This window comes from Vitis riparia, chromosome 7, assembly GCF_004353265.1.
Source record: "Vitis riparia cultivar Riparia Gloire de Montpellier isolate 1030 chromosome 7, EGFV_Vit.rip_1.0, whole genome shotgun sequence".
Lineage (NCBI taxonomy): Eukaryota > Viridiplantae > Streptophyta > Magnoliopsida > Vitales > Vitaceae > Vitis > Vitis riparia.
In genome coordinates, this window is record NC_048437.1 from 16,170,512 (window position 1) to 16,192,457 (window position 21,946).

The 21,946-nt window shown below is 38.1% G+C and overlaps 1 protein-coding gene across 1 annotated transcript; it reads right to left on the reverse strand.

Moving 5' to 3' along the window:
• Positions 1-290: 290 nt before the first annotated feature.
• On the reverse strand, positions 291-6,911 carry LOC117919173 (ankyrin repeat and SAM domain-containing protein 6). Its single transcript, XM_034836288.1, has 6 exons — positions 6,547-6,911; positions 3,225-3,289; positions 2,836-3,116; positions 1,825-1,899; positions 1,650-1,712; positions 291-649 (listed from the first exon to the last, which is right to left on the reverse strand). The coding sequence occupies exons 1-6, from the start codon at positions 6,651-6,653 to the stop codon at positions 605-607; spliced, it is 636 nt and encodes a 211-aa protein (XP_034692179.1). The 5' UTR covers positions 6,654-6,911; the 3' UTR covers positions 291-604.
• Between the last annotated feature and the right edge of the window lie 15,035 nt (positions 6,912-21,946).

Consider the following 21,946-nt stretch of genomic DNA (forward strand, 5'->3'; position numbering starts at 1 on the left):
TGGGGACAAGATTCATGGACAGTGAGATCCTAAGCATTTTATCAAGGCTTCATTTGGATCTTCAACAGACTGAGAAAGCAAAGTTTGATATTTGCTCCCTCACCTTTGAGTTCTTAGCCATTAGATACATAAATAATACTCTTCAAGTACAATCTCTCAAATGAATACCAATGGCAGCCAGCACAGTATATACCCAATGCTACAACATGAAAACACACCCTCCCTCCACGCCCTCGGTGGGTTTGAGTTATAAAATGAAAATATAAAATAAGCCTTTTTGCTCTCAGAAGTCGACATCAAAACAAAAGTAACTTTGATATAAGAAAGCACCAATTTCTTTAAATTAAAGATTCTTCTACCTCTGTCTGCCTCAAGCTAAAAATCTTCTATTGTTTTAATATTATCAGTAACAAGCTCATTGAAGCCGCTTCCAGCAATACAACTGAAAAATCAAAGAAGAGAGGAGGATGATACATGTAAAAAGGTCACACCAGCTCCATATCAGGTCTCACACAGGCCTAATGATTTCCGGAGTGCAGCAGCACCAAGAAAATGGCTGATGTCCAAGTAAACAGGAAAAAAGAACCAGCTCCACTCCCATAAGTCAGGCTTTAGATTCCAATGCCAGAAGTATCTTCTTCCTCGGACCCTGAAACAAGGATAGCCTCCCGTCAAAGATTAGGATGGAAAAAGGAAAATGGATGAGAGGTCATGATGACAAGAAGCTTATGTTGAAACTTGAGTTCCACAAAAGGAAAGAGAGCAAGGCCCACAAATGTACAAACTGTTTCTAATCCTAAATGAACATTAAAAAACCTATCAACATAGAATGGGCTTGCACCCTCGACATAACACCCAAAGACACATACATGAAGAAGCTGCCAAGCTGTCCCTTACTAGAGTTACATTTTTTTTTTATCAGAACTTACTAAAGTTACATAGAAATGTGAATCATCATCTAAACAGATTTGGTTATCATGGTGCACTACACTACCTCCCATTTTTGTAGGGTTGATAACTTGAGTTGAAATAACCAAGAGAAAGAAACTCCAAAAGGTAGAAAAATTGGTTTCTTTCTATTCTTTTTTTTTTTCTGATGGACAACAAGAATATATAATATTGGAGTAGAAATGCATTCAGGGACTTACACCCCCACCATCACCAGGTTCCAAGAAAGGAAATCAACTAAGATTATCTAGCCATGCCATATGAAACTTACACACCAGAAATTTGTGAAAACAGAGGAATCTAGACCACTACCATAGCTGTAATTGATAAATTAAGGAAAGCTATGGAACTATTAGGACAAAATTATGAAAATAATACTAGAAAATTCAATGTCCCTTTTGCCAAATAAGGAAGCAAGTTGAGAATGGGAAGAGAAAGTAGAGGGTCAATCAAGTGGAGAAATGTGTGTTCAAGGGGGACTGAGAAAAACACAAGATGTGCATGTGTGAGAACATGCCTGTTGCTAGGCATAAAAAGTGGCAGGCATAAGCAATAGCACATAAAGTAATCAACAAATTAGTATTGTAACATATATCTAGGCAGGACAATCCTTTAAATCCTTAAACATCAAATGAGGTACTAAATATTGCTACAGAAAAGGACTGAAACATAAAAACCATGTATGATGGCTAAGAATTTACCATTGGTATTCCCATAGCCTTGAGGTCCTCATCAGTCATGTGTATTAGAGCAGTCATATCGACCTGCCAAAATAAGTGCATCAAAATAGTAAGGTAATGACTGCAGGCACTGATTGAAACTAAGAACACAAGAATAGCATTAACCACAATCAATGCAAGTATAAAAACAACATACTTCCTCTGCTTGAAATGTAATCAGATATTTTTCAAGACCCAGAGACTGCAAAAAACCATCTACTGATGTATCAGCCTGCACAAGATATGCAAGAAATGGAAATAAGAAAATCAATCACAAATTAAGTAATCACTCCATTCTCATTTTTTTTCCTAGCTAAGGATAAGCAGTTAATATAGTAAGAGTACCCTTCATATCCACCCCTCCAAATGACTATGATTAGCTGACTATGAGAGGGCTCAACCCCATCATGATGAACAGTAACTGATATATGTAGGGTATTGGGATGAGATATGCTAAGTAACCAACAATCTCAAAGTAGCAAAGAGAACAATGGAAGGCATTTACAAACATTATACCTTCATCAACTTCCAATCTCTAATTTTCAAATTCTGATCACTTCACAATAGCTAAAATTTTATGGTAACAAATATGCATTTCCAGACAATAGAGCAAAAGAATAACATAAATATATATACATATATATATTTATATAATGTCATTAGCAACAGGAGGCCCACAGTTACTGAAAAGAGATGTAGGGAGGGAGGGGGGGAGACAGAGAGAGACTCTGTTTATATGGGAGATCCAGCTTTTTTTTTTTTTCAAGTTTTAAGTGGAATGACAGGGTTAGTTTTCAGTATTCCAACCCATTTATGAAACTCCCCATTGCACAAAGGAAAAGGCAAGCAAAACAAGAAAAAGGTTCTTTGTTCTCAATATATTTACATTAAAAAAAAAAGGTGTTTGAATAGAGCAATATAAGGAACTGTGTTCCAAATATTGCCTATACCATAGTCAAAGCATCCTGTCATTCTTTTTTATAATTTAAAATAATAATAAAATTGCATTTACAGTTTTATTGAGCAAAGAGAAAAAAGAACACCAGAATGTTTCCAGATCCATCAGCTAAGCATGCATTGATACATAACCTAAATCTTAGATCCATATAGCAGTAATAAAAGGTAAGGGCACAAAATGGTACAAAAAAAAAAAAAAAAAAATCCATGCCTTCTGCTGAGTTTTATTTCTAGGAACTTGGCTGGCAACTTTTTTGGTTCCTGACACAGGAGCTTCAGCTGCGACATTTTTCCGAGTAGGTTTACCAGCCTCCATAGCAGGTTTTGCTTTTGGTGGATCATTGTTCACTGGTTGTGAATGCATTGTGCCAGACAGCTTTTCACGTAGATCTCGCACACCTCCTGAAAGAGATCCCTTTCCACTTAGAGGCACTTGTTGGCCAACCTTCTTTTGAAGCTTCAAACGAAGATCTCTAGCACCAACTTTCCGATCTTCACATGCCATTAACACATTAAAAACATATAAAGGTGATCTAGTTTCATGTAAAATAAAAACAGCAATATCTGGTTGCATATAATTACAAAACAATCAATCTGTACTTGAAATCTGAGTTTCACCATCCTCATAAAGATCATGCTCCCACTTGTCATCATCTTGCCTCTGCCTGCAGAGAAATGATGAGTTATTTAAACAGATTTCGCCTCTTAATGAATTAGGACCCCTCAACCATTCAAACTAACCAAGTAAACAAACTGACGGTAAGGTGCAAGCACTTGGATCTTATAGCACTTTCTTTCTAATGCGCGATACACTTTGAAGTTTATAAATTTCAAAGAATCCCATAATGGCTTCATTTAACTTCAAATTCAGAATAATAATTGATATGGTGTTTAAAACATGTGGAGAACTCTCCAAGAAATTAGGATGTTCACTGATAAATGAATGTGTTGTCTTCCTTCCTTTTTTTTCCCCTTCATAATAAAGGAAGGATAATCAACTAAAACATGCCAAAGGTTGTTGTGACCCAAGTGCACATGAAGCACACAATTTACAATCAAAAGAAACCCATAGGAGAGATGGTTAACTAAAACATGCCAAATGTTGGTGTGACCCATGTGAATATGAAACATAAAATTTACAACCAAAGGAAACCGAAAGGAGAGAGTTAACCCACAACGACCAAAACATCAACTTCTAGCAGGGTACATGCTATCAATGAAATCTAAATAGAGAAGCTCTTATATCCACAAAGTCCTTGTTGACAAAAGCAGACAGAGATGTAGCATCAATATAATATTATTTAATTTCAAGACCAAAACATCTAATTTGTAAAACATTCTTTTATGGCATCCCTTCAAGATGGGCTAAGACTTGCAAAAAGGGGCAGGTCCATGTATCTTCCTCCTCTTCCCAATTAACTTTTCATGCGAACAAGATAGCAGATAACTCATTGAGCAAGGTAGGACCCAAATAACATCAGACAAGCAAAAGTACAAACCACAATCCCATATCACCACTGGAAGCATCAAATAGATGGTATGCAGATTCCTAATTTCTCCTACACAAAATACACCATTGTGTATGCAACAATCTTTCAAAAGGAATAAAACTTCCTTGACCTGATGGTTTAGAGAAAGCTCTTATGACTGTGCCAAAGTGGTCTCTAATCAATCCTCTAACCCTAGTTGCCCTGGGCTGCCCAAAGACCACCCATCAAAATTTAGTCTAACAAAACCTATTGGTGGTGGTAGCCATTTAGAAAGTGTTTCCTTAGTCAACCTCATGGTTCTCCAAATTAGATTCCAATCTAGCAGAATGAGGCTCAAAGGGATGCCAGCAAAAGCTTCACTAAAAAAGGCCCACAAAGAAGATAAGTAAAGTCCCAAACTGCTTCAAGATGCCTCAACACCCACCCCCACCCCCACGGCGCCCCAAAAGAAAAAGAAAAAACCTCAAGAAGTCAAAAAATTACTACTAAAATTATGTGAAAATTGAATAATAAGAAAATCATTCAATTCATAATAATCATATTAACTGTTTATCATTGTCAATAGTTTATTATCTAGTTCATTATTTTCTTCTAAAATCATACTCTCTCATGGCTTTATCAAATAATCTTTTGCACTACCATCACTATAATTAGTCAGATCCTCCAATGAATTATAGTCATACCTAATTGCTCTATTGTCCTCCCCATTAGTGTTAATATCCACCCATTCTTCTTTTTCATCCATCAATTGCAATGGTCTTTTCCTTTATCCATCAATGGTAAGATAATGATTATATAAGAGCTCAACCATTACACTGGCCAGCAACTCCTTTATTTGTTCTCTCAATGTCTTTTATTCCCTCTCCAATTAAAGAGTTAATTAGTAGCTACCTATACTCTTAACTTATAAATGGCTTAAAGTTAGGGTTTGTTTTTTATCTGAAATCAGAATAAACCTGAATTTGACAAAAATCTGAATACTGCTAATTGTTATTAGGCATTTAGGTCGTTTGTTTTTTATTGATGCATGAATATTGTTAAGTGCTATGTTTATTTTTATTAATTTCTGAATGTTGTATAGTATCAAAACTATTTATTTTTTACTTGTGAAAAACATCTATAAAATTAATTACCATGTTTCTTGTTAATTTATATGATTATCATAACAATATTTGAGAACTAAAAATTTAAAAACAAATTGTAATTTAACATATTTCCAAATATCCTAAAATACCAAATTTATTACAAGAATAAAAAATTATATAAAAATAAATTATGAATTAGTTAGGCAATTGGTAATTGGATAGTACTTAATGTTTCTAATTATACTTGGTTACTGAGAAAATGTAACAAAAATTTTTAATTAGGTTTCATTAATAGCTCACTGGTTTTTATGTGGTTCATCTTCAAATTTATAAATTTGTGATAAAATATGTGTTCCATTATTGAGATTAATTCGTTAATTTTTCATATTTTCAGCTTGAAAAAGAGCATTGAATCCTAAATTTTTATCTTTCAAATTTAGGATTACGGCTGTGAATTATGTTTTGGAATTCTAACTTAAAAAATTTCATTAAGAAACATACTTGCATCTGACACTCATACTCAAACCCATGCAACATAGGCTACGATTTGCATAGCCTCCTCATCTTGAGGCAGGCCTCAAGGCATAATCCTTAATAGCCTTTTGATAAGTCACTGCCCCAACCCTACAACATACTAGCTTTTGATTTTTCTTTCACTTTGAAGTAATTATGCAAGATTTTCATTTAAATGGAAAATTAATCTGGCTTTACAGCCGTGGAACATGGTAATATTATAGAAATCATGTTAAAAAAAATTGTTAATAGGAAATCAACACGAGATTAGGACGCACTACGACTTTGCTCACAAGACAAAAAGTTCCATCAACTACACTCCCTACCTGATGTGACATAACTCCATAATGAGCTTGAATTGGTATAGACGAATGGAAGCACTGGGCCATAGGTACTGATATAAAAGATAAACCTTTGAAAACCTTATTTCCGGACTCAAGCTCAATCACACAATCCAGTGCAAAATCTAAGTGAAAAACCGCCATAACCAATTAACAAAAGCAACTACTGTCAGGCCAATCACACACTCATGTAGATAGTTACAATCCAAACGAAGCCAAATACAATTAAATCACAAATCAGAAGGCAAAACTGGAAAAGAGGAAAACCTATTCGCGGAAAATCCCATTTGTTTCCCCAGAAAAAGAGTTTCCAGAAAATTTGTTAACGAAACAAAAATAAACAAATAAAAATAAAAATAACTTCCTTTATGCTTCAATTTTACAATGGAATATTTACACGGAAAAAACTACAATCCAATTGCTTTTCTCGGGAAAGAGCTTACTATTTTGGGAGGAAACAAACAGAAAAGAAAAAAAAAGAGAGAAAACGAACCTCTTGCCAGTGAACTGACGCCTGCGGCCAGAATCGTCTAAGGAGTTTCCGTTGAGGCGTTCGTATACAGACCTCTTGGCTCCTGCCTCCACCCGATCAGCATACATTCTTGGGGAGGGGTGAAGAAGAGCAAAATCCCCAACCCTAACCCTAAACGTAACCCTAACCCTAACCCTAATCCAAACCCAATAGAAAGATGAACGAAGAAAAAGTCAAAGAATGTAAAATAGAATATGGCGGGGGAAAGCTTGGAGTCGGGGGAGAGGGGAGAGGGGAGAGAGGGGATTTGATGGACTGTGGAGAGTTAAAGGGTGCGTATTACAGAACCAGGGCAAACCTTTTCACTTCCCAAAACGCCTCTTCTTCCTTCCTGGAAATAAAAATAAAAATAATAAAAAAGTTTCATAGGTTGTTTTGATTGCAACTTGCATGAGTTGACTTTTGTTTTTATGAATTTTAATATTATAAATAATTATTAAATATAAAATAAAATCCTAACTGTCGGTTTAAATATACTTCATATTTTTTATTTTAAAAATAAAAAATAATACTAATTTCCAAATAAATTATAAAAACTCTTAAAATTTTACATTAAAATTATAATCATTTTTAAAATTTAATTGATAAAAAAATTAGTATTCTAATTTTAAAATAATTTAAAACAATTTTTAACAACATAAATTAATTTTATACTATTTATAAAAGAGTTTCTACTTTTTACATAAAAGTTCCCATTTTGGAAAAACAAAAATTAAAAAATGTATCCAAACAAAACTTAAAGTTTGTTTTTTAGAGCAGTTTTCTATTCTCCGTCACAAAAAACATGTTTGTCAATTAACAACTTATGGACCCCGCATTTCGGCTCATGCGTTATGGCGAGCTCGATTTTATTTGAAAAATGATTTTATTTATTAGAAAATGAATTGGAGTCGCCACTTATTTTTGTTTTATTTTTAAAGGGTAAACAAAATAAGAAAGAAAACCCTAAGTGTGACTTCTTATTTTGGAAAAGGAGGTCTGTGAAAAACCGAATCGGACTCGGAGGTCAGATTACTTATTGGGAAGGTACGGTAAAAACCGTAGCACCCTTCTAAGTCCCTAAAGTTGGGTCTCTACTAATAAAATGAAGCTGACGTGGCAATTGATGAGAAAATCAATTAATACCCGGAACTATGATGCACATATGAGAATCAGAACATGTAGAGAGAATGACTAAAATGCGAGTACATACGTACCTGGGCAACGAACCACCATGCGCTATCAAGAAGAAGGGTTAGTGCCCAACTAATACATACAAAATATAGCTTGCGTGTCATTAAACAGATAAAGAACTATCAATAACACATATGACATTTCATTCAAATTCACTTTTATTTTGATGAAAATTTATTTGATGTTGGGCCCCCACCAAAGACCATTTTATTTTAGCATATATAGGCCCGTGACTGCAAACGGGACTGCATTAGTATATTTCATGTTGAACCTCCATCAGCATTTCACCTACTTCTAAGATCAATCTCAAGGGTGCTGAATCCGATCTCCATCTCGTATTGCCTCTCCAGCTTATGATCTTCAAAGATTTGACATGAGGAAAACACTTCACAGCATCCTCTTCGTCCCCCCTGACTTGGCTCTGATTTAAAACATTTCCCGTTCAATAAGCTCGTTTCAGATCTTCAAGTCTTGCATATGTCATTGCTGGTATCATATTTCTTCGTGCCATTTTGAGAGAGCCCAATCTGAAGAGCATCAATTCCAGCAAATGTGTCATTGACCCTTCTGGTTCCATCATATAATAGTCTGAATATCCTTAGTTCATGTCATCCTATGATACCCAACTCAGAAACGATTTCTATAAACAGTCATCTCCCACATTTGATTCCGCATGAGAGCCTCATTATCACCTTCACACGACTCTTTCCACTGGGATATGAAACCCAGATCCCAGACAATATTAAGCACATTGCCTTCATAGAATTCCTATCCTTAATTTCTCCCACAGCTGCATCCATGAGACCAACCTGAACTTTCCCAGAAATACCTCGACCCAGGTTGACAATCCAAAAGCGATACCCAACGTTCCAAAAAAAAAAAACTAAATAGAAAAGAGGGTGAAGAAAACAAAGTATGTATAGCAAGAAACATGAACAAGAAAAATGAAACAAAGAAGAGAAAACTGTTACGTCTCATTCCATTCCATATATATCAATGGGATGGGTATGGGAGGAATCTAAAAGAAGCTAGAACATGATCTCCCAGAAAGAAACAAAAGCAATAATGGATCTATGTTTAAAACATTCCAGAACGGAACAATGCGCCGGTAACCTTCAAGCATCAAGAGGAACCCACAAACAGCAAGAAAACAGGGGTGAAAAGTTCAAAACATGAAGTATATATATATATAAAAAAAAATAATAGGTTGAAATCATACCTGAACTAAGAAAATGAGGGTAAAATAAATTTTCTGATCCTTCTCAGCTTGCTCTTCTCTCTCTAACCTCTAGCTTACCCTCCAAGCCAAAGAATACTCTCTAATTACTCTCTCCCCCTCCGCAAACTCCACTCTCTGGTTTTTTTTTTTTTCAAGCTCGAAACCTCAAAATCTCTCTGTAACCCTCTCAAACTTGCTCCCCCCAGCCTCTTTAGCTTGCTTCTTCTGGTTCCCTTTGAAAAACCAATACGCTTCCCCCCTCCCTACCTTTGTAACCTCAGCTTGCTTCCTTCCCAAGCCCCCTAAAACAAAAACCTCCCAATCTCTCTCTAAATAATGACAGCCCCTAAAGCACCACCTCTGCCCACCTACAGTTGGCCTGCAACCCAACAGAAACGCTCCTCCAGACTCTCACTTTTTGAATATTCCTCCATGTGTCAACCTTTCATTGGCTTATTCAAACACTACCTGATTCATTGAAGGCCAATTACGAGGTGACACGTGGTTCCTTGATATTGTGACACCTGTCAAAATTGAGTTGTAGAAAGTGAGCCCCAAATGGGGGTCTACACAACTATTTTCTATTTTTTATTCTTAAGAAGAGAAAACATGATGTTTTTAGATAATATTTTTTTATTATTGTTTTTACTTATTTTATAAAAGTTATTTTAAAAAATAATGAAATAAACATGTAGAATAATTAAAAATAAAATACTAGATATAAAAATTATTTTTAAAACATATTTAAAAATATTTAAAATAAGTTAAAAGTATTTTAAGTTTCTAAATAGACTTTTGCTCTACAAAAATCAAAACACAATTTTCAAAAACTATTTTTTAAAATTATTTTTAAAACAGTTACCAAACAGACCTTAAGGTGTTATTTCACTATTTGGATACATTTCATGTTTTTGAAAACCAAAACCAAAAACAAAAACATAAAAACTTTAATATAAAATATAGGAATTCTTAAAAACTTGTTATAAAATATGAAAATTTATCAAATTGTGAGAATTTGTATATGATCATCCATATTAATGTAAATCTTTTTATAACTTATATAAAATGGGAGACCTATAATAAAATATTCATTTAGTTTTCTTTCTAAAAATTCTATTTTATACTAATCATTTTAATTTATTCTCTTCTCATTTGTTCTTCTCATTATTTTATTTTACAACATATTGTTAGCATGAGGCTCTCACAAATAGTTTGAAATATCATTCAATTTTTTTCAAGACTTTTACATCAAATATTATCAGAATGTATGTCGTATTATAATTTTTTTTATATTACGTTATTTGATTACCTAAATTTTAATTATTCATAGTCTAAATTTATGTAAAATAAATGTTAAAAGGCATATAACTAGAAGCCTTATAAATAAATATTTAGTTTATATATAGTTTATAAGTTGTGTAATTATTATCATTATTCATAATCCAAAAGTTATGAAAATGAGACTATTAAAGATGTCCATATTAGCTAGAAATTTTAGTAACAAAAAAAAAAAAAGTTTATTAATTGTTAAGTTCGGCCTTGTTCACATCCTCCCATGAGGAGGTCAGGAGAGAGGATGATGAGAGCCTAAGACAATTACAGAGCACCCAAGCTCGTATTTCTATTTGGAGCTTTCTAGCATCTTCCAACACTCACAGAGACACATTGATTCGAGCTTTGAGCCAGATTAGAGTCGAGACTACCACCACCTCAAAGGGATTGATTCACATGGTGACGGTTGGTAGAGCCACTTGCATAGTATTCTCTAATAATGACTTGCCACCCGATGGCTCGGGCCATACACGTCCATTGTATATCTCAGTTAGTTCTTTAGGTCGTCGAGTCCCATCTGTCCTTTTGGACAATGGCTCGGCCCTAAACGTCTGCCCTCTAGCTACTGCCATTGCTCTCAGCTATATGCCCTCTAACATTGGTCCTTCCACTCAGACAGTCCGAGCATAAGATAGCACTAAGAGGGAGGTTATAGGCACTTTGGAGATTGAGTTGCTGATAGGTTCGACCACTTTCATTACTGTGTTCCAGGTTTTCAGGATTCCTACATCCTTTAACCTGCTTTTGGGTTGGCCTTGGATCCACACAACTGGGGCCATTCCTTATTTCCTTCATCAGAAGGTGAAGTTCATTCACGATGGTCAAATCGTCACAGTGCAGTTTGTGGGAGATGTGTTCATTTATGCTGAGCCAATGCTTTAGATTAGTCATAGTGAGAACGACTTATTTCTGACTGGATTCACATTCGACGAGGTGTAGACCCTAAAGATGGAGGATTTTTGCCGAGACTTCGTGGCTATGTAGTTTGACCAACATGGTAGCACGGTGGTGCTTGATATGATGAGGAGTATGTCTTATCTTCCCAACATGGGATTGGGTCGGCGTTAGCACGAGCCCAATGAGTTCATGACTATCCCAGATCACGATGTACCGTTCAGACTCAAATTCATCCCCACTGAGGCCGATTATAGATATATGGTGCGAGTACGTAAGGAGCGGGTGAGGGCCCGACTGATTCATGCACCATTTGATTATCTTGTTTGCCCATACACCTTGAGCTTAGTGGATTACTTCGTGAGGGCGTTGAAGCCACAAACCTATTCAGATGGGATCATTGGGGAACTCAACACTACTTAGGAGGCCGAGCTACAACGCCTCGTTCATCAGCTACAGTTGAGTGATGGAGCTCCTAGCACTTCGACATCTGCGTTGACCACCCCATCATCTCCAGATTGTATGAGCCTTATGACGCTCTATTTCCCAGATGAGATCGATGAGCACGGGACATTTGCCGAGATCGGAGACATAATGGACAGAGTTGTGCCACGTGACGAGTACGTTGATGAGATGCTCGCTATAAGTATGAGACAGATCGAAGAGATAGTTCAGCCTGAGCTCGCTTCATCATTTGATCTTTTCGGGGTGTTCGTCATCGAGATTGCTGAGGAGATCCTGGCTACCCCTGCTCCGAAGTCTATAGAGAATGTTTTAGATGTTGATGATTTGTTTGATGACCCTGTTGGCCTAGTTGAGGGAGCGTCCGAATTTGTGGACCCACCTCTTTCATTTGATATGTTATTAGGATTTGTCTCCCGTTCTGACGATGTTCATGACTCTTCATTTATGGATTTGAGCATTTTCGAGTATTTGCCTGTCTTTTTTTATATCACTTTATCTGCACCATCTTCACTCACATCATAGATATTTGACATAGATGATGAGCTTGTACAACACGATTCAGATGATGATTCATCTTCTGCTTCTGATTCGGACCCCATTGATCAGAGAGTTTCATTTGCCACAAGAGACGCTGAGATTGTTGATTTTGGTACAGCAGAACAGCTAAGAGAGCTGAGGATTGGATTGGATTTGTTTATAAATGAGAATGATGGCCTTGCCCGGTTGCTCAGATTGTATTTGGATGTTTTTGCATGGTCCTACGAGAACATGTCGGGCCTTGATCCATCCATAATTCAACATCACTTGCCACTTCTGCCTCATGTCAGACCGGTTAAGTAGAAGTTGAGGCGATTGCACCCTCGTTGGAGTTTGCAGGTGAAAGAGAAGATTCAGAAGCAGCTTAGTAGGAGATTTTTATCAATAGTTGAGTATCCCGATTGGCTGGCCAATGTCGTCCGTGTTCCCAAAAAGGATGACAAGGTGAGAGTTTGTGTTGATTTCCGAAATTACAACAAGGCCAATCTTAAGGATGATTTTTCCTTCCCACACATCGATATGCTAGTTGACAGTACTACAGGTCATTCGATGTTGTCCTTTATGGACGGATTTTTTTGGGTACAATCAGATCTTGATGGCTTCAGAGGACATGGAGAAGACGTCCTTCATTATCGAGTGGGGTACTTACTACTACAGAGTGATACCGTTTGGGTTGAAGAATGCAAGAGCTACTTATCAGAGAGTAGCGACTACTCTATTACATGACATGATGCATCGGGATGTCGAGGTTTATGTAGACGACATGATAGTGAAATCCTAATATAGAGTAGATCACTTAATAGTCTTGGAAAGATTCTTTGAGAGGATCAGGCAGTTCAGATTGAGATTGAATCCCAAGAAGTGCACTTTTGGGAAGCTACTAGGATACATGGTCAGTGAGAGAGGAATAGAGGCAAATCCAGATAAGATTAGAGTCATCCTTGACATGCCTGCGCCGAGGACCGAGAGAGAAATCAGAGGCTTCTTGGGTAGACTTCAATACATCAGTAGATTCATTGCCAGATTGATAGACATCTGTGAGCCTATTTTCCTACTCTTGAGGAAGAGTCAACCCACCGTTTGGGATGATCAGTGTCAGCGCGCATTTGAGAGGATCAGAGAGTACTTATTGTCACATCCAGGCTTGGTGTCTCCTACACCAGGTCGTCCTTTACTCTTATACCCGTTGGTTTCAAACGTAGCTTTGGGTTGCATGTTGGCTCATCTCGATGATTCGGGCAAGGAGAAAGCCATTTATTATTTAAGTAAGAGGATGTTGGATTATGAGACGAGATATGTCATGATTGAGCGCTACTGCTTGGCATTGTTTTGGGCTACTCGGAGATTGAGACATTACATGACCGAGAATTCAGTGCACTTGATATCCTGTCATGATCCTCTGAGATATTTGTTTGATAGGTCCTCTTTGGTCGGACGACTCATGAGATGGTTGGTACTTCTGACTGAGTTTGACATTCATTATGTCACTCAGAAGTCTATCAGAGGAAACATTATTGCAGATCACTTAGCCTCATTACCGATTTCTGATGGTAGAGTTATTGATGATGCTTTCCCAGATGAGGATGCTACTACTGTGACTAGTCTGTCGGGTTGGCGTATGTACTTTGATGGTGCAGCCAACCATTCTGGATATGGGATAGGTGTCTTGTTGATATCCCCTCATGGTGACCACATTCCTAGATCTGTTTGTTTGGCATTCTCGGATCGACATCCTGCCATGAACAATATTGTTGAGTATGAGACTTGCATCTTGGGATTAGAGACAACTCTTGAGCTAGGAATCAAACAGATGGAGGTGTTTGGTGACTCCAATCTGGTATTAAGGCAGATTTAGGGTGAGTAAAAGACTAGATATGTTAAGCTTAGGCCTTACCATGTATACTTAGAGCTATTGGTTGGGAGATTTAATGATTTGAGATACACACATTTGCCTAGAGCGCAAAACCAGTTTGCTGATGCCTAAATTACTTTAGCTTCCATGATTGATATTCCTGCCGATGCCACTGTTCATCCCTTACTGATTGAGTCGAGATCTACTCTTACTTATTGTTGCTTGATTGATGAGGTAGAGTTTGATGATGGTTTGCCTTGGTATCACGACATATACTAGTTTTTGAGACTTGGTGCATATCCCGAGGCACCACGACCAAGGATAAGAGAGCATTGAGACAGTTGGCCGCTCGATTCGTGATTTGTGGCGAGACTTTGTATAGATGGTCAACTGATGGGATGTTACTATTATGCTTAGACCGCGCCTTTGCCGATGGAGTGATGAGAGAGGTTCATGCGGGAGTCTGTGGACTACACATGGGAGGGCATATGTTAACCTGTAAGATCATGAGGCCTGACTATTTTTGGTTGACCATGGAGATAGACTGTTGCCAGTTTGTTCATAGATGTCTAGAGTGCTAGATTCATGGGGACCTCATTCACGTGCCCCCCTTAGAGTTACATGCACTGGCTTCACCATGGCCATTTTCAGTATGGGGGACATTATTGGGAAGATTTCGCCGAAGTTTTCTAGTGGTCACAAATTCATCCTAGTTGCCATCGATTACTTCACCAAGTGGGTGGAGGCTGCCTCATATACGAGATTGACATCATCTAGGGTTGCTGGTTTCATCATATCACATATTATCTACTGCTATAGAGTCCCTCATGAGTTGATTTCAGATAGAGGAGTACATTTTAGAGCAGATGTTGATACTTTATTACAGAAATATGGTATTCAGCATCATAAGTCGTCTACGTACAGGCTGCAGACGAACATGGTAGTAGAGGCTACGAATAAGAATATTAAGAGGATCTTACAGAGGATGGTTGAGACTTCTCGGGATTGGTCAGAGAAGCTCCCTTTTGTGTTGTGGGCTTATCAGACTTCTTTTCGTACTTTTACAGAAGCCACACCCTACTCCTTAGTGTATGGTATGGAGGTAGTGCTACCAGTTGAGATCGAGATGGGTTCATTAAGAGTAGCATTGGAGTAGCAAATTCCAAAGGCAAATTGGGTTTAGGCTCGATTGGACCAACTTAATGTCCTAGATAAGAGGAGATTGAGGGCAACATACCATGTTTGTTCTTATTAGAGGAAGATGGCTTGTGCATTCAAAAAGTGGGTTAAGCCTAGACTGCTATAGAGAGGCGACTTGGTTCTGAAGGTCATAAGGGGATTGATTAGAGATCCCAAAGGGAAGTTCAGACCCAATTGGAGCAAACCTTACTTCATTAGGGAGCTGACCCCAGAGGGCGTTGCATGGTTGATGGATCTAGTTGGAAACCGATTCTCGGAGCCGACCAACATGGATCAACTAAAGAGGTACTATGTTTGAGACCATGGTTGCATGATGGGTGGCCATCATTGCGGTTAGCCATATACCCTTTCACCCTTTTGATATATAGACTGTTGATAGCCCATTGAGTCTCGCATGTGCATTATAGCCTTTCTTTCTCAACACCTTGCTCACATTTTTTCACCGGGGGCCCTTTAGTGTACGCATGCATTGTTTAGGAGTCTCATGAGTCTTGGACCTACAAGTGCATGCTTCTCTCATTATTTTTCCTACCATCATTTTACTATATTCCATCGTATCTCATCGGTTGTGTTCTTCATCTCTTCTTCTTTATTTTATCTACTGTTTGTTTTGCTTCATATTCTCTCAACCTTGAGCGGTGATCCTCCTCAGCTCATTACATGGAAGATGGTCACATCATTTCCACTGTCTATCCCACAGACATTAATTCAGAGATCCTTAGTTTGAGAAGGTCATCTCGTCAAAGAGAGTTTTTGAGAGTGTGTCTATCCATTATTGATATCATATTTGAGGCTCATTTGTTTATGCTCAGGGTCTGTGCATTTGTATATAAGTAAAAAAAAAATGAAAAATGAAAAAGGAAAAAAAATGATGAAACAAAAAAAAAAATAGTAATAATAAGCACATGTGTGTATGTGCATAGTATTCTCCATTATTAGGCGTGTATGTTGATATCCGAGGGTCACTTTATCGAGTATGTTTATTGTTGAGAATTCGTATGTGAGCTTTCTGAGATCCTTTTTTTCTTTGTATTCACTTTGTTATATTTATTTGAGAGTGAGATGAGTGATCTTTTCCTAGAGACTCTATGTCATTGTCATTTCCATCATTACATTCATTATTGATGTGACTTTCACTCCATGTTTGATTTGTGTTGATCACCAATTTTCTTCATATATTCATTGTTTTACTATCATCCTTGTCATTGCTTGTGATTCATCCCATTCACTCCACATTCCTTGTTCTTTTCTTACACTAACCTATTCTAGGTTTGATATTTTCCCTACATCATTCTTGCCTATCTCATTATCAGTTTGATTTGCTTCATCGCCTCATTATTGATATTATATTCACATTGGGCACCCTCAGGTCCATGACTCACGAGATTTTCTATACATGTTGCATTTTATACATGAGGGCATGGGTTTTTTATCATTGGGTATTTGGGCCTAGTTTTCCTTCATTTCTATTACCTTATCACCCTAGCCTACGTTACGTCCCGCATCTTAAGACCACCTTAAGGCCATGGGATCATATGTCGTCTTTGACAGCCCCTACTTGGACAGGTATTTGAGATTTGGTTTATATTTAGATATTATCATGCTTTTTCTTCTGGGAGATGCTTCTTTGATGTTTGGACCCGATTCAGTTGTGGATATGGGTGATCGGGATTGCACATTTGATGATGGATGATTTGATGTTGTTCGATTTTTCGATCTACCATGTAGCTGATGCCATACTGGGGCATATTTTCGTTTTGGTTGAGATTTGTATATCTCCATTGATTTGCATGTTCATCCTCACTTACGAGATACATGCTAAGACAATGACCAACTTGCTATCTTATCATGATCTCCCAAGGGAGCCTCTCTTGAGCTATTCAATCAGACCCATACCTTTCAGCATTTGGATGTCATTATGTTTCTCCTTCTGGGAGACGCTTCTTTGATCTGTTGATCCGATTCAGCTACGGACATGGATGATTAGGATTGCACACTTGGTAATGGATGATTTGGTGCCATCTGGTTTTTTTGACCTACCACACATCTGATGCCATACTAGGGCATATTTCCATTTTGGTTGAGATTTGTAGGTCGCCATTGATTTCCATGATCATCCCCATTTATGAGATACACATCGAGCTATTGATTTGCTTTCATTTTGTCCTGATTATTTAGGAGAGCCTTTCTTGAGTCATTCAGTCGGGCTCGTACTTTTTGATATTGTTGTGATTCTTGGATGGAGTTACCTCAGATGCATAGCCTCCCATATCATCATTTTAGAAGAGTACATGTCAAATCTCTTATACATCCTCTATAGCTATTCTTGAGTCATTTGGGCAGACCGGATGCCCTAGTTGCTATACTAGGGCATATTTCCCTCGTTCAGCTGTGGAAATGATTGTTTTTGCACAGATCTATTACAACCTTTATTACTTTGTTGAGGGATGTTTATTTGCGTTACTGTGTCATTGTTTCAGTGATTTTTGTCGAGATGAGCCCCTAGAGGAGCACGACTTCTGGGTTTTGATTGCCCTACTATCCATGACTCTTCAGTAGATTGAGATTGTAGTAGTTACCTTAGTGGACTACTTTCTTGTGACTCCCCGGTGGATCATTCCTTTGATACGATGATGGATCCCCCTAGCAAAGCATCTTGAGTCAAAGGCATCCATATTATTGTGATGCTTCATCAGGCCTCGTGTTTTAGTTAGATGGGTTATGAGACTATTTTTATAGTTGATTTGACCATTCCAACTCGCTAGCAGAGCATCATTTGAGACTTATGGAGTCTCTTTCAGACCATTTCCATGGATTGAGAGTTGTAGCAGCACGCTACACTGAGGCATATCTCCCCCTCATTATCTCTTTGCATTTTCAGTTCGACATTCAGAGCCATCATGTCTCTTTTCCGTTTGGTGTTCAGAGTCGTATTTTCATTTTGGCATTTAGAGTTGCTTTCTCAGTTTCGACGTTCAGAGCCATCATCACTTCTTAGTTTTGGCGTTTAGAGCCACCATCGCTTCTCAATTTCGGCGTTTAGAGCTATCATCGCTTCTCAGTTCCGGCGTTCAGAGCCATCATCGCTTCTCAGTTTTGGCATTCAAAGCCATCATCGCTTCTCAGTTTCGGCATTCAAAGCCATCATCGCTTCTCAGTTTCGGCATTCAAAGCCATCGTCGCTTCTCAGTTTCGGCATTTAGAGCCATTATTGCTTCTCAATTCTAGCATTCAGAGCAATCATTCATAGTTTGACGTTCAGAGCCGTCGTTTGTCCTTAGTTCGACATTCAAAGCCGTCATCATCTCTTCGCAGTAGGGCATTCAGAGCCATCACCTCTCCACAGTTTGGCATTTAGAGTCATCATCTTTCATCCTTTTGGCGTTCAAAGTCATTTCTCCTTAGCTTTGTCGTTTAGAGTCGCTATCCCTGCATAGTTTGGCATTCAGAGTCACTATTCCTTTCATAGTTTGGCGTTCAGAGCTATCATCCTATCATGATCGGGCATTCGTTGCCACTTTTTTGGCGTTCAGAGCCATCGTTCATTCCTAGAGTTTAGAGCCATCATATCTTCAGTTTGGCATTTAGAGCCATTAGTCAGCCTGTCATTCAGAGCCACCATTTTCCTCTAGTTCGGCGTTCAGAGCCACATTCCAAGCATTTAGGGTTGTCTTTTTCTTTTAGTTCGGTGTTCAAAGCCATATTGCTAGCATTTAGGATTGTAATTTTCTTTTAGTTTAGCATTTAGGGTCGTTCTTACCATTCAGAGCCACTTCCATCAGTTTTAGGCGTTCAGAGCCATATCTTCAGTTTGGCATTTAGAGCCACCATCTTCTTCAGTTTGGCATTCAGAGTTGTGTCTTCGTTTTGGCATTCAGAACCATCGTCCAACTTAGCATTCAGTGCCACCATCTTCCTTTAGTTTTGGCATTTAGAGTTGTCGTGCATACTTATTCAGGCATTTAGAGTCATCATCTTTCATCATTTTGGCATTCAGAGTCATTTCTCCTCAACCTTGTCATTCAGAGTCACGACTCCTGACATTCATATTCACTGGCATTGCACATCTTACCTTCATGGTTCTGCGTTCATCCTTGGTCTTTCCTCACCTCGTTACCTTGTGCTTATCGCTTATTCATCATGCTCTTCTAGACTTCCCTTTCCACTACACATGACACAGTCTTTTGAGTTCGCAGCACATATTTCGGTCATGTTGTTGGGCATCTAGCGCTTGGCGTTCTCATGTAGTTCACATAGAGCAGTCCCCTTTGAGGGCATTCTTTCCTATACTCCAAAGTGGTTCGACCATTACTCATCTTTGACATCAATTTTCGAGTCACTTTTGGAGAAATCTCAAATAGAGTCTGGATCCCTAGTGTGGCTTTGGGAGCACTCTGAGAGCTACCTTCCTCTTAGGATTTTAGAGCCTTGAGCGAGTTTGTGTTTTACTTATGTACCTTTCGAGGGTCTTTCCTTATTCTTCGGTAGAGTTCACTTCATTCTACTCACTTTTCACACTTTCTTTTCACTCTAGTGTTCATAGTCCTTGCACTCGTGAACTCTACCGAAGAGAGGCATATTTGTAGACCCCCTGAGAGGGGGATTTTTCTTTGGTTTTCTGATTTTCTTCTTTCTTCCTCATTTTTTCTTCTTACCACCCCGAGAAAGAGCCATTCTTGGGCAGCCACAAAGGCCAAGAGATGAAGGAAAAACAGTTGGAGATGGGTTGTTCTTAGGCAGCCAAAGAAGACTGTGGTTGCAAGATGGGTGAGCTGTCTTTGGGCGGCTAGATGGGACTTGCGCGAGAGGGTTGCAGAGGGTAAGTCTGAGGATTGACTACAGAGGGAGTAGCTTGGAGCGTGAAGGGATTTTTTTTTTCGGAGAGGAAAATCTGGAAATGAGGGTTCTGGGAAAATATAGGAAGCCAGAGGAGAGCAAAATAGAGGCGAAGAGATGGAATAAATAGGAGCTGTGGAGGAAAGGCATTGAGAAGTCCAACTATCTTTGCTTTGGAGGAGCACTCAGGTAAGTTCACTGTGCATCTTTCATTTTAATTTCACTACCAACGTTTTTTTTTTTCTCTTCTTTTTTTGGCTGTTTAGGGCTTTGTGTGCTTGCTTGGTCATGGGTAATATGGGTTGCACATGAGCTTTGCTAATTTCTGATTTGTTCAATATGCTTATAGTTATTGTTTCAATCACAGTCTTTTCTAGTATTATTTGAACCCAATGAAGCTCTGTTTCACTTGGCCTTGTTTGGAGATTTAGTTATCTTTTTCCTGTTTCAATTTGATTGCCTTCCTCCCACCAATCTGAACCCCTTTGAATAAAACGTGAAATGTGGCTTTCACTGGTTCATTTTTGTTTATGTTCTCCATGCTCTGCTTTCTTGGTTATCCTCCTCTGTTTTCTGTGGGTATCCCGGGTGCATAACATTATGTGCATCACCAGCTGAGAATGTTAGAGATTGGCTACGGGACATTTGGATAAGCCAGTGAAGAAGTTGGTCCTCATGAAATTCCTTTCTACCTATTCCCTACACGCTTGCAGCCATCCACCCATACCTAAGCCTCTACCGAACCTCTCGATTATCTTTTTCGTCTCTATGATTGTATGGCCTGCTTACCATGCTTCATTATGGGGAGGGATTAATGGAGGGATGGTTCCCAAAGTGAATGAAATTGATGGAGCTGCGGAGGTGAATGAGGATAAGCACCTTGTTCATGGAAATAGGTTCAGAACATCTAAGAAAGATGCTTTGAAAACACCCAGAAAGTGTAAACATGTCAAGGATTCCTAGGACAAAGGTAAGCTTGCTTAATGGCTTCGCTACCACTCCGCCAAGAGCGGAGATGAGCTGACCAATCTTAGGGATTATATCACAGGAGAAAGCAAGAAAGTTGTTGAGAGTTCTCAATTTCTTGAAAAACTGAAGAAGAAAGGTTATGAATTTTTGTTCATGGTTGACACCATTGATGAGTAGGCAATGGGGCAACTGAAAGAGTTTGAGGGGAAGAAGCTTGTCCCTGCAACCAATGAGGGACTGAAATTTGATGAGAGTGAGGATGGGAAAAAGAAGTAGGAAGCTTTGAAGAAGAAGTTTGAGTGTCTCCGCAAGGCGATAAATGATGTGCTTGATGCAAGGTTGAGAAAGTTGTGGTTTCTGATTGTGTAGTGGATTCCCCATGTTGCTTAGTCACAGGAGAGTAAGGTTGGGCTGCAAACGTGGAGAGGATCATGGAGGCCCAGACACTTAGAAACTCCAGCATGGCTGGTTACATGTCCAACACCTTCTCTATCAAACCCAAATCTCATCATTGCTTGGAATTCAAGGTAGCCTCCAATACACTTGCAGCAACCACATGGTCATTTAAAAAAAAAAAAAAAAAAAACTCTTGATGTTAAAAGGTTATACTTCCCTATTTATGTTATTTATTTTCTTCTTCCTTGTGTTCTCAAATAACCCTTAAAAATCCCCTAAGATTCCAAAGTTATAAATTTATTTATCTATTCATTTATTTGTTTGTTTATTTATTTATTTTAAAAAAATACCATTTTCGAAATAATCTCTAAAATTTGATTCTAAATTTAGTCCATACAACTTTAATTCTTGAAATTCAATTTTCTAAAACTCCATTTTTTTTTTAAAGTTTAATCATCAAAATAATTTTCTAAGGTTCTAATTTTAAA

Coding starts and splice junctions, on each gene's coding strand:
- LOC117919173 (XM_034836288.1), bottom strand. CDS start 6,653: ATGTATGCTGATCGGGTGGAGGCAGGAGCCAAGAGGTCTGTATACGAA. Junction 1,900..2,835: donor GAAATAAAACTCAGCAGAAG/GCATGGATTTTT, acceptor TATCTTGTGCAG/GCTGATACATCAGTAGATGG. Junction 1,713..1,824: donor TTACATTTCAAGCAGAGGAA/GTATGTTGTTTT, acceptor TTATTTTGGCAG/GTCGATATGACTGCTCTAAT.